The 12,429-nt window shown below is 42.6% G+C and overlaps 3 protein-coding genes across 4 annotated transcripts in view; 1 reads left to right on the forward strand and 2 right to left on the reverse strand.

The window, feature by feature from the left end:
- The window catches only part of PPM1E (protein phosphatase, Mg2+/Mn2+ dependent 1E), a 77,076-nt gene extending 70,565 nt beyond the window's left edge, over positions 1 to 6,511 (reverse strand). For both annotated transcript variants that reach the window (XR_014793042.1, XM_084862559.1), the window contains exon 1: positions 5,549 to 6,511. Coding sequence is in view for 1 of the 2 variants with exons in the window: in XM_084862559.1 (XP_084718685.1) it covers positions 5,549 to 6,375 (827 nt within the window). In the remaining variant the exon portion in view is untranslated. The remainder of the gene's footprint in view (positions 1 to 5,548) is intronic.
- The window catches only part of LOC311610938 (E3 ubiquitin-protein ligase TRIM37), a 267,677-nt gene that overhangs the window by 149,619 nt on the left and 105,629 nt on the right, over positions 1 to 12,429 (forward strand). The window lies entirely within an intron of this gene.
- RAD51C (RAD51 paralog C) overlaps positions 10,239 to 12,429 on the reverse strand; it is a 28,965-nt gene continuing 26,774 nt past the window's right edge. Inside the window, exon 10 of the mRNA XM_084862596.1 lies at positions 10,239 to 11,531. The gene's annotated coding sequence lies outside the window, so the exon portion shown is untranslated. The remainder of the gene's footprint in view (positions 11,532 to 12,429) is intronic.

Consider the following 12,429-nt stretch of genomic DNA (forward strand, 5'->3'; position numbering starts at 1 on the left):
CCCAGTGGGGGGTGTGCGGGAGGCAGCTGATCGATGACTCTCTCTCATTGATGTTTCTAACTCTCTATCTCTCTCCCTTCCTCTCTGTACAAAAATCAATAAAATATATTTTTTTTAAAAAATGAAAAAGGAGGAGAAACCAAGATGGCAACCTAGGTAAGCACCTAAACTGCCACCTTGTACAACAATTTCAAAACAACTAAAAGACAGAACGGACATCATCCAAAACCACAGGAAAGCTGGCTGAGTGGGAAAATCTACAACTAGAAAGAAAGAGAGAGGCTCACGGATCAGGGAAGCTGCAAAGTGCTGGTAGGGAGACGCTCATGTGCAGAGAGGAAGGGCGGCCAAGTGCCTGGCTGGCAGGAGGGGAAAGAAAGCCCCCGGCTGCAATGAACCCCAGTTACAACTGCACTAAACCGCAACCCCGTCCAAAACCCCGTGGACCCAGGCTCGTATGGATGGAGTCTGGACTGTAGAGAAAGGCATCCAGAGACTCAGAGTTTCTATTTATTTGTTGTTCCACTTAATTATGCATTCACCAGTTGATTTTTGTATGTGCCCTGACCAGGGGAGCTGGGAGCCGCAGCAGGCAGAGTCTACAGTCATGTGAGTGTGTGCGCAGAGAGGTCTGACTGTGGAGGTTGCTGGGCCTCTCCACAGTGGAAAGAGTCAGAAGCTCCAGACTACAGAGACCCAACCCAATTCCGGGTGAGGTCGTAGGGCACCCACACTCTTGAAGGGGGAACCTGGACTGCCAGGTGGAAACTCAGGGGAGCCATGGAAGGCAGAGGTCTGAGGCACGCACAAAGGCAGGACTGACTGGAAGCCAAGACTGTCAGCTCAGCCATGAGACTCTGCCCCATCCAAGCTGAGAACAGAGGCTTTTGCAATTTTGCAAGTCTGATCCTATAAGAGTGTCTCCAATACGGAAGGTATCCAATACATGAGTAGACACAGCTGATACTCACATCCAATTGGCCTGGAGGTCAATTCTTCCCAACAGCAATCAAGGCTTAACTACAACAAAGCTGAGCACACAGTCGATAAAGGGGTGAACCAAGAGTGTCTTCCTCAGGTAACTGAGGAGGCTGACCCCCCAGGCCATATAGGACACCAAACACACAAAGCCATCTTACCAACTCAGGGAAGCAGCAGAAATGCCGAGACAAGGAAATAGATCTCAAATGAAAGAAATGGAAGAGAACAAAAGACTGGATATAGAGTTCAAAACCATGGTTATAAGGTTTTTCAAGAATTTCCTAGAAAAGGCTGATAAATTTAATGAGACCCTTGAGGATATGAAAAAGGACCAACTAGAAATTAAACATACACTGACTGAAATAAAAAATATACAAGAAACCCAACAGCAAACTAAAGGAATGCAAGAATCAAGTCAAAGATTTGGAATACAAAGAGGCAAAGGACACTCTGGAGAAGCAAGAAGAGAAGAGAATCCAGAAAGTTGAAGATAGTGTAAGGAGCCTCTGGGACAACTTCAAGTGTACCAACATCAGAATTATGGGGGTGCCAGAAGAATAGAGAGTGCAAGATACTGAAAACCTATTTGAAGAAATAATGTCAGAAAACTTCCCCCACCTGGTGAAAGAAATAGACTTACAAGTCCAGGAAGCGCACAGAACCCCAAACAAAAGGAATCCAAAGAGGACCACACCAAGACACATCATAATTAAAATGCCAAGGGCAAAAGACAGAGAGAATCTTACAAGCAGCAAGAGAAAAACAGTTACCTATAAGGGAGCAGCCATATGACTATCAGCTGATTTCTCAACAGAAACTATGCAGGCCAAGAGGGAGTGGCAACAAATATTCAAAGTGATTAATAGCAAGAACCTACAAACAAGATTACTCTACCAGCAAAGTTATTCAGAATTGAAGGTCAGCTAAAGAGCTTCACAGATAAGAAACAGCTAAAGGACCCTTCATTACCACCAAACCAGTATTATATGAAATGCTGAAAGGTATTCTTTAAAAAGAGGAAGAAGAAGAAAAAAGACAAAAATTATGATCAACAAATACATATATATCAACAAGTGAATCTAAAAATCAAGTGAATTAAAAATCTGAAGAACAGAATAAACTGAATATAATAGAATCAGGGGCAAAGAAAGAGAGTGGATTGATAATTATCAGGGTGAAAGGGATGTGGGGGGTGCAGGAAGAGACTGGATTAAAATCGTACACCTATGGATGAGGACCTTTATTTTTCTCTTCAGAGAACCTTAGCAGCTATTTATTGTATACTTCGAAAATACTTACAAGAAAAAAACACTAGCGATTTAAGAAACTGGCATTAAACACTGTTAATTTCTTTTTACACCAATCCCAACTATCAAATTAGTGAATATATAGTTCAGGTAACCTCACTTAAGAACTTAAGCATGCATTTGACAAGCTAGATAATTTTTATTTTATTTTTTTAATTATTAAATTATCTGTGTACATATCTTATCATTCCCCCCGTCCCATACATACCCTCCCAAGCTTGATAATTTTTTTAAAATATTAAGATATCCCAAAATAAATAGAGTAGGTGGGTATTTGAGAAAATACTTAGAAAAACAATCTTCACCTTCCCCAATAGGCAATTCCAACATATTCCTAATCAGAGTTATTTAAGAATATTTCTTGGGAAATTTGAGAACCCAACATTGCAAATATGTCAGGGAGTTTTTCTATTTATTTGTTGTTCCACTTAATTATGCATTCACCAGTTGATTTTTGTATGTGCCCTGACCAGGGATCAAACCCACAACCTTGGCATATTGGGAAGTTTTGTATTGAGAACTGTTGAAATTATTTGTACATAATCTGTCATTTCTGAATCCATAGTTTTCTCATATGTAAAATAAAGTGCTTGGGCAGAAAATGATCTAGCCCTACCATGTCTTCCAATATTGATTTTTGTAACTAAGTGATATGACTTCTTTTATAAATAAAATAAAAACAAAGCATTAAAAGTATTTCTAAGTTCTGTGGGGTTCTTTTTTAGTTTTTGGTTTATCTGTTAAAATTTTTAAAGTTAGTTTACATAAACAAACCAGCCATTTTATATATGAATAAAAACAGGTAATGGCCTCTGCCCAAAACAGTATAAATGATGAAATTTGACTTAAAGCAAAGTAATATCTTCCAACTTTAATTTTGATAGTATTACTTCAAATTCACTTTATTCTTCATTACATAGCCATTGGATCTTTTAAATACTTTTTCTAGTTTACACATTTATCGAAACTAATCTCACTGCCCTTCGAAATGGAAAAACATACATCTACTTGTCATCATCTTTATACAGATTTCATTCTTTTTTTATTTTTATTTTTTTTAAATATATTTTATTGATTTTTCACAGAGAGGAAGAGAGAGGGATAGAGAGTTAGAAACATCGATGAGAGCCCTAGCCTGTTTGGCTCAGTGGATAGAGCATTGGCCTGAGGACTGAAAGGTCCCAGGTTCGATTCCGGTCAAGGGCATGTACCTGAGTTGCGGGCACATCCCCTGTAGGGAGGTGCAAGAGGCAGCTGGTGGATGTTTCTCTCTCATCGACGTTTCTAGCTCTCTATATCTCTCCCTTCCTCTCTGTAAAAAAAATCAAGAAAACATATTAATGTGCCGGCAACCAAGGTACATGCCCCTCACCGGAATCGAACCCGGGACCTTTCAGTCCGCAGGCCGACGCTCTATCCACTGAGCCAAACCGGTCCCGGCTCATTCTTTTTTAAAAAATACATTTTTATTGATTTTCAGAGAGGAAGGGATAGGGAAAGAGACAGAAATATCAACGATGAGAATCATTGACCGGCCCTTGATGGGAATTGAACCCAACCTGGGACCCTTCAAAGACCCAGGTGGACTGAGCCAATGGGTCTAGAGCAGATTTCATTCCTTTAAAAGCCTTGAATGACAAATGTTTATAGTTATTCTTAACTAATGACTCTCTTTTTAATGGAACTTCCCTAATGTTTCTCTCTTTAAGTTCTGCAACAGCATTTGCAAAGGTAAAAACTGTCCAAAATAGCATCAGTCTGATTCTCTGAGATAAATTCTTCCACTTTATTAAACATTTCATTTTGTTTGTAAAAAGAAGCTTTAAGTGTTTTTATAGTGTTAAAAAAAAAAAGTGACATTTCGGAAGCCCTTTCAATGGCAAATTACAAACACTAGGACGACTCTAAAATGTTAATACTGTTTGTCATTCCACATGGGTGGTGGTATTACACACCACTTTTTTTTTTTAATTCGCCAAGAAACATTATTACTTCAGTAATCGGAGAGTATTTCAAAATTTAAATTTAAATCTCTTATAAAGTGTGGAACATCAGCACAGTCCATTTCTACAGCAATAAGTTAAATGTTTCTTACCTAATGCTAAGCTTCAGCTTTAAGAGGAAAATTTTGATCAGCTATCTGATAGGTTGAATGAAGACAAAAACATTTACTTTCCAGGCCTTTCTCTTAATTGAAGCCTTTGAGAGGATCCAAGACGTGAGTGTGAACTTAATTGTAGTGAATCTTGCAGTAGAAAACTTTTGGGGGAGGGGGGGGGGGGAATGGGGGCAAAGTTTTACACCTTTCATTACAACAACCAGCAGAACGGCAAAACACTCCCAGGCTTACCAATGTTCCCAGAAACTTGTTAGTATTCTCCTGTCATTTTATTTCAGAACAATTCGATTTAGAAAGAGACGCGATGGCAAACCGTTTCTATTTCAAGCCCCTAAAACCCAGAACTGGGATGAAAGGCAAAGCCTTGACCTTTCTATTTTCGACTTGCATCTGTGTGTAGCTAAGCCATCTGCTTTCTCTCCCCGACCCCATCTACTTAATGGGCTGAAAATGCTGCATCTAATGGCAATTTCGTCAAGCCAGCCTTGACTTGTCCACTTGAACGAATGAGGGCTTGTCTCTCACCTGAAGGCTCAGCTTGTAAAATGCTGCTTACCCTTCACCTCCCAATTCCTCCCCACGCCCCTCAATCACGACTTTATCATACGTCTTTTCACTGGGATAACCAGACTCCAGTGTATGAAGGCATCTAAAGAAACTCTTCACTTCCAACTCGAATCTCTCTCCGGTGGCCACGGGCCGGCATGATCCCTGTCGGTGCGGTTACGCAGGAGGCACCGCTCATCAGCCGCCAAACAAGGCGCTCAGACCCGGGGAGACAGACAGACCCGGGCAGGGGCGGGGGGAAAGCCCTGGGAGGAGGGGACCTGGGAGGACGGAGCTCCCAGGACCTTCCGAGGCGCGAAGGGGAGAGGGTCTGTGAAGCGGACCCAGAAGTGGGAGGTGGAGGTGACCAGGGGGGAAGGGCCTGGCCCGGCGGGAGGGCGCGGGGGCCGGGGCGGGCGTGGGCAGCCCGCAGCCGCCCGTCCGCCCGCCGGAGCCGGAGCCGGAGCCGCGGGGGCGCTTTCGGCGACGCCAGGCGCGGGGGTGGGGGCTGAGGAGCGGGGAAGAGAGCAGTTGGAGGGGTGCCGCGGCGGGGACAGCGAGCGGGCCCACCCCCGGCCGAGCCCCGCTACTTAACTATTTGTAGAGCTGCTGCAGGCACAGGTCCAGGCTTTCGCCCTCCACCTCCTCGCGGGTGATGCGCTCCGACAGCGGCCGTGGGAGCGGGGGCAGCGGCGGCAGCTGGGGCTGCGGCGGCGGCGGCGGCGGCGGCACGGCCGACTGCCCCGGGGTGGCCGCTGCCTCCTCCTCGCCCTCCGCCGCCGCCGCCTCGTCCTCCACCGCCTCCTCCTCCTCCGGCTCCGGCTCGGGGTCGTGGTCCTGCTCCTGCTCCCCCTCCTCCGCTCCGGCGACCGCGGCCGCCTCCTCCCCGGGCTCCTCACTCGAAGCCTCCTCGGCCGCCTCAGCCGCTACCAGTTCGGACTCGGACTCGGGCTCCGGCTCGGGCTCGGGCTCGGGCTCCGGCTCTGACTCGAGTTCGGGTTCGGGCTCCGGCTCCGGCTCGCCGCCGCCGCAGGGTCCGCGAAACTCGCCCAGGAACAGCTCCAGGAAGCGCCGGTAAGTTTTCTCCTCAGGACCGCAGCCGGCCATCGCTGCCGTCGCCCCGGCGCCCAGCGGGAAGTGGGTGGGGGGAAGCCCAGGAAGGGGAGGGGGCGGCCCTCGAGCCTCGGCTTCCACAAGGGCGGCGGGCGGCCGCACCGGCACGAGCGAGCGATCAGCACCGGCTGCCTGGAGAGGGCTCCGCAGGCGTGCGCGCCGCCGAGTGCCGACGTGCGCGGCGGGCGCGGGGGCGGGGCGCGCCGCTCCTCGGATCTGGAGGGAAAGTTGGCGGCGGGCACGCGCTCGGGGTCCCGCGGAGGCCCATCCTCGAGAGCTCAGCCCACGCTGCCTAGAGACTGTTGCCATGACAACCGGCTCTAATTAATTCCAGGGTCCCTCCCCGTCGAGTTCCCGAAGTCCAACGGACACTTGACTCGCGCCGTCTCTCCAACTCTGAGTATCTTTATCGTACGGATACCCTAGCCTAGCCTGAAGGGGATAAAGTGAACCAAGGCATCTCCAAGTCTGTGGGTTCCCACTTTGATTGGATTCCTTATCTGTTCCTGCCTTGCCTTGGCGTCTTTCTCTGTTGAAAGATGCTACCTTGTGAGTACTTTGTGGATGACATTAATATAGGATAGGTTTTCGTCCCTTTAATCCTCTCAATAATGCCTTAAGGTAGAAGACACCACCATTATAGATGAAACTGAGCAGTAAAGACATTGTGACTTTGCTCAAGGTCACATGCAGTGATGCAACAAGGAGCAAATCCAGATCTTTCCACTGCAAAGACATTAGTGTTCCAGCTCACCCTTCTTTAGTCTCTGCATAATATATACTATACATTATTACATAATATGTATTTTCCCCCCATTTTGTTTGCTCTTCTTCTTCATCTCCCCAGTCTTTCTTTTAGATTGAAACTGAAACTTTAAATGATTCAAATTTTCTTACCAAATTATACACAAACCTATTATTTTAAGCCTTACTGAGTGAGGGTTTGGGAAAGGGAGAGGCTGTATGGATGATAGCAGCCTTTCTGCATACTGCTATGTCCATGTAACATGTAATTCAGCAAACATATTCTTTCTCTACTTTGAAAAATATGTTCACCTCTATATCTAAAAAAAACCCATATTTATAAATTATCTGCCCATCCTCTCCATTGTTTCTAGGTTTCAGTTGGATTTAAGGTTTGAAATATGCCATTTATAGTCAATTAAATGGCAGAAGGAGTCTCCCTACCAATTTTAAAAAATATATATTTTATTGATTTTTTAGAGAGGAAGAAAGAGGGATAGAGAGTTAGAAACATCAATGAGAGAGAATCATCGATCAGCTGCCTCTTGCACACCCCCTTCTGGGGATATGCCCTCAACCAAGGTACATGCCCTTGACCGGAATTGAATCCGGGACCTTTCAGTCCGTAGGACAATGCTCTATCCACTGAACCAAACCGGTTTTGGCTCCCTACCAATTTTTTAAACGTAATACTGTATTCTAAATCTCTGACCTGATACTGTTATTTTAAGATTAAGTGGGTTGTGCTCACTAATGTACATTATGGCATCACATAAAATACATACTCTCTCCCAGCTGGAGATTAAATAATAAATGGTGGAAAGTGTATAGTAAGTAATGCACATGAGTCCTCTATAACTATTTATTTTTGTCTCATAGGTAAATATAAAGACCCAATAAATAAGTCTGTTTCCAGACAAGTTCAATGTATTTATATGTGATTTGTTTAAAACATCACCAGTGTAAAGCAACTTCTCTATGAGATGCCAAGAAGTCTTTAAACTCATTTTCTTTATTTTTAATCCACCTGTTCTATTTCCATTTCAGAACGTCTAGAAAAGACTGACAAAACTTTTAAGACTGCAAACTTAAATGTGCACAATTTTACATTCCAACAACTACTTAGTATCTCAGAATCTGACATAATGACATTGAGTTCAAGAGTACATAGCTTTCGACTGTAACAATTCACATGAAGCTACACCTTCCTATTTGGTAATGTGGTTGCCTTTGTCATCTAGGTGACATTCATTTGTGACATTAATTTATGACTCAGCCCACATATCAAAGGGAAGTGTTATATGTTGGGGAAACATTACTACTAAAAGAAAAAGCCCACGCCGCTATATTACAATAAATGAGAGGTGTGTTTGCGTATATTAATAAAGATATTACTTCACAAAAGATCAATCTTAGTGCATCCATTTGACAGGGTAGCTTTGCCAGAAGGTTGCTGACAGCAGTGCTGGGATCTCAGAGCAGCTGTGTAGGATGATTCTGCCTTTGTCAAAGAATCTTTTTAGTCATTATTTTGCATTGCTTTACTTTCTTTTTTAGTTCCTCACCTCTTATACTTCCCTCATTCCCTTTCTTACTATTAAAACATTGAACTATGAAAAGCATGTTATCAAAGGTATTTCAATTTTGAGAATTTTTTCTCATAAGAATTGTTCCCTCTCTAAGCCATAGCTCTTTTGAGAAAATGTACAATGTCCTTTTATGGATATTTGTTAATGGTGACATAAGTTTAAAAGGAATTGTGCTTGACAGTTCTTATCATATGACCCAGCAATTCTTCTCCCAGATATTTATCCACAAGAAGTGAAAATATGTCCACCAAACATATACATATCACAAAAAAGTGTATGTTATGTTCACAATAGTTTTAATAGCTAATTCATTAATAGCTCAAACTTGGAAATAATCCAGATGTCCATCAATAGGTGAATGGATAAGTAGGTTATGACATATTCATACAATGGAATACTACTTAGCAATAAAAATGAACTTTTGCCCTAGCTGGTTTGCCTCAGAGAATACAGCGTTGGCCTGCGGACTGAAGGGTCCCAGGTTCGATTCCAGTCAAGGGCACATGCCCGGGTTTCCGGCTCAGTCCCCAGTTGGGGGCGTGCAGGAAGCAGCCAATCAGTGATTTTCTCTCATCGTTGATACCGGTATTTCTATTTTTTTTTTATCCCTTTCCCTTCCTCTCTGAAATCAATAAAATTGTTTGTTTGTTTTTTAAAGAACTATGAGAGAATAAATTTCTGTTGTTTTAAGTCTCCAGTTGTGGGCTTTTGTACCAGCAGCCACTGGGGGGATTAGGGAGTACTGAAGCCACCTCCCTGCACCCCACCTCAAAAAAAATGAACTGTTACTCAACTGAACAGAGCATTGACCTGCGTGCCGAAGGATCACAGGTCCAATTCCCAGTCAAGGGCACTTACCTGGGTTGCACATTTGATCCCCAGCCCGTCAGGGTGCACGCAGAAGGCAACCAATCAATGTGTGTCTCTCTCATCTATATTTCTCTACCCCTTCTACTCTCTCTAAAAATCAATGGAAAAAAATATCCTTAGGTGAGGATTAACAAAATAAAAAATGAACTACTGATAAACACAACAACATGGACAAATCTCAAAAATATGCTGAGTAAAAACCAAAAAACTCCAAGCACAAAAGAGTGCATACTATATGATTCCTATTATATGAAATTCTTGTACTGGCAATCACTATAGTGAAAAAAGGATACATCTGTTATTACTTTCAATAATAAAGATAAAATTTGCCGAAACCGGTTTGGCTCAGTGGTAGAGCGTCGGTCTGCGGACTGAAAGGTCCCAGGTTCAATTCCGGTCAAGGGCATGTACGTTGGTTGCGGGCACATCCCCGGTAGGGGGTGTGCAAGAGGCAGCTGGTCGATGTTTCTCTCTCATCGACGTTTCTAGCTCTCTATCCCTCTCCCTTCCTCTCTGTAAAAAATCAATAAAACATATATTTAAAAAAATAAATAAATAAAAAAATAAAGATAAAATTTAAAAAACTATAGTGAAAGAAAGCACATTAGTGGTCACCTGGGACTGAGCTGGTGTGGAGGGGTCATGGCAAAAGATTAAGAGGGAACTTTGTGGGATTATAATATTCTATATTTTGACTATGTGGTTATATAGGTGTATTTGTCAAAAATTGTCAAAGTGTACATTTTAGTTAAGTATAGTATACGCAAAGTATACCTCAATAAAGGTGAAAATAATTGACATCTGGAAGGTCGTTCAGCTGTCTGGTCTAATTAGCATATTATGCTTTTATTATTATAGATTCCTTCTATAAAAAAAAGGTTCTAGAATAAATTGACTATTTTTTAAATCCACTTCAATCTTTTGCTACTAGTTTTCACTTAAAAACAAAAACAAAAAGTGCTTTATGATGATAAAAAATAATCTTTATTAGTATCATCTAATTTTTAATTGCCTTTATGTATTTACATGCAAGAGTTGAGAATGACATGATCATTTTCTATTTTAATTAGCAGACACACATTCTCCACAGTGGAGCATTCATTAAAAAATTCAGCTAATTTTTTAAATGAAAATTAAGCAAGCCACTAAATATGAAAATTACAAAGATTTCTTCTATGCTCAGAGTACTGAACACTTTATTCTTCACTGAGTGTAGTGCTGATGGAATTGAGCCACAATGACATTTGTGACTAGAAGGGAAAGATGGAAATGATTCCATTAACCTAGTGATGTAACATATGGTAATCATAGGAGGTAGAAGAGCTGTGTTGGACAAGGTTAAAAGTAAGCCATGCGGTACAGACATTACCAATTACCACACGTGGTAAGCATGCTGACACAATACTTTATCTTCTCCAGAAAGGAAATGATTAGGGCATATGAAGTGGTTTGCTGCCTTATGAAAGAATGAGCTATAAATGACATATCTGGCACCAATGTTGCCATGTTTTTTCCAGTAATTCTGCAAGTTGAGGACTATTAAGGTTTGATGAACCTCCATATTCCTAAATATCAATACAGAAAACTGCAGTTATTTGCACAAAAGAAGCAAAGCAAAATATCTATGCAAAATAAGTTTGGTTCCTTCACATATAATATTTGCACAGGCAGGGTCCCTATGCCTGGCCTACAATCAGGGCCGATCTTCCCTGGCTGCCAACTGCCGCCACCGGTCGCCCTCTGTGTGTGAGGCAACCCATGGGTAACAGGCTCCAGAGTCACCTGCCGCTACTACCCACCCCCAGTTCCTGGTTCCCCATTGGGCAATCCTATCCTGCCGGCCATGGGGAAGAACTGAAAGGTTGACCTGCAGGCTCTAATTGGGGCCTGCAGGATGGGGGCAGCTCCTGCATTGAGTATCTGCCTCCAGGTGATCAGTGCCTGTCATAGCCAACAGGTCGTCCCATCGCCTGGTCAATTTGCATTATATGCTTTTATATATACACTAGAAGCCCATCGCAGGAAGATTCCTGCAAGAATAGGGCTTCCTGTGGCCTGAGCAAAGCAGAGAAGAGAGTGAAGCCTACCTCGGTAGGCTTAGCTCCGGTCTCCACTGCCTTGCTACCTCCCATCTCTTCCGCTTCACTCCCTTCTACAGTGCTTGGCTTCCTTCTATGCTGTCTTCAGTCTTCACTCTGTGTCTGCGTATGCAAATTAACTGCCATCTTTGTTGGGTTAATTTGCATAATCTCTCCTGTTTGGCTGGTGGGCAGAGTGGAGGGACTGTCAATTTGCATGTTTCTCTTTTATTAGTGTAGATAGGCTAAAAGCCTGATGCACAAAATTCATGCAAGGGGCTTGGCCCTCACAGCCCTGGCTTCATCCAGAAGGTCATCTGGAAGGTCATTTGGCTGTCTGATCTAATTAGCATGTTACACTTTCATTATTTTAGGTATCTGGAATAGCTCTGGAAGATTACACAAGAAACTGATAATAGCCCTAGCTGGTTTGGCTCAGTGGATACATCGTTGGCCTGTGGACTGATGGGTCCCAGGTTTGATTTCAGTCAAGGGCACATGACTGGGTTGTGGGCTTGATCCCCAGTAGGGGTCATGCAGAAGGCAGCCAATCAATGGTTCACTCTCATCATTGATGTTTCTATCTCTCTCCTCCTCTCCCTTCCTCTCTGAAATCAATAAAAAAAGTTTGTTTTTAAAAAATGTGTTTTTAAAAAAGAAACTGATGATAGTTTCCTTCTATAAATAAACTGAGTGACTAAGGAACAGGAGGGGAAAAAAGACTTTTCATTACATTTAAAATCCTGTGCAAATATCATATATTAAAAAATAATTTTTTTAAAAGGCCATAAATATATTTTTCTCTTTAGAACTGGTATGCCTCCTCAGCATTATACCATGTGATTTACATAAACCAATTAAGTTTTTTTCTTTCCCTTGATTCACATTACTCAATACAAATTCTCTCTACTTTGTTATTTTGCTTTTACCTTTTATCTGTTGATTTTTTATTTTGAAAATAGTTAAAACATAATCTCTTAATAAGTTCTTAACCATTTCTGAAAGAATCCAACTTTTATATTCTCATAAAACAGGCTACACAAAAAATTACTATCAGAGTAATATGTTTAAAAAACTCACTT

The sequence above is a fragment of the Pipistrellus hanaki genome (genome assembly GCF_964339955.1).
Source record: "Pipistrellus hanaki genome assembly, chromosome: 16".
NCBI lineage: Eukaryota > Metazoa > Chordata > Mammalia > Chiroptera > Vespertilionidae > Pipistrellus > Pipistrellus hanaki.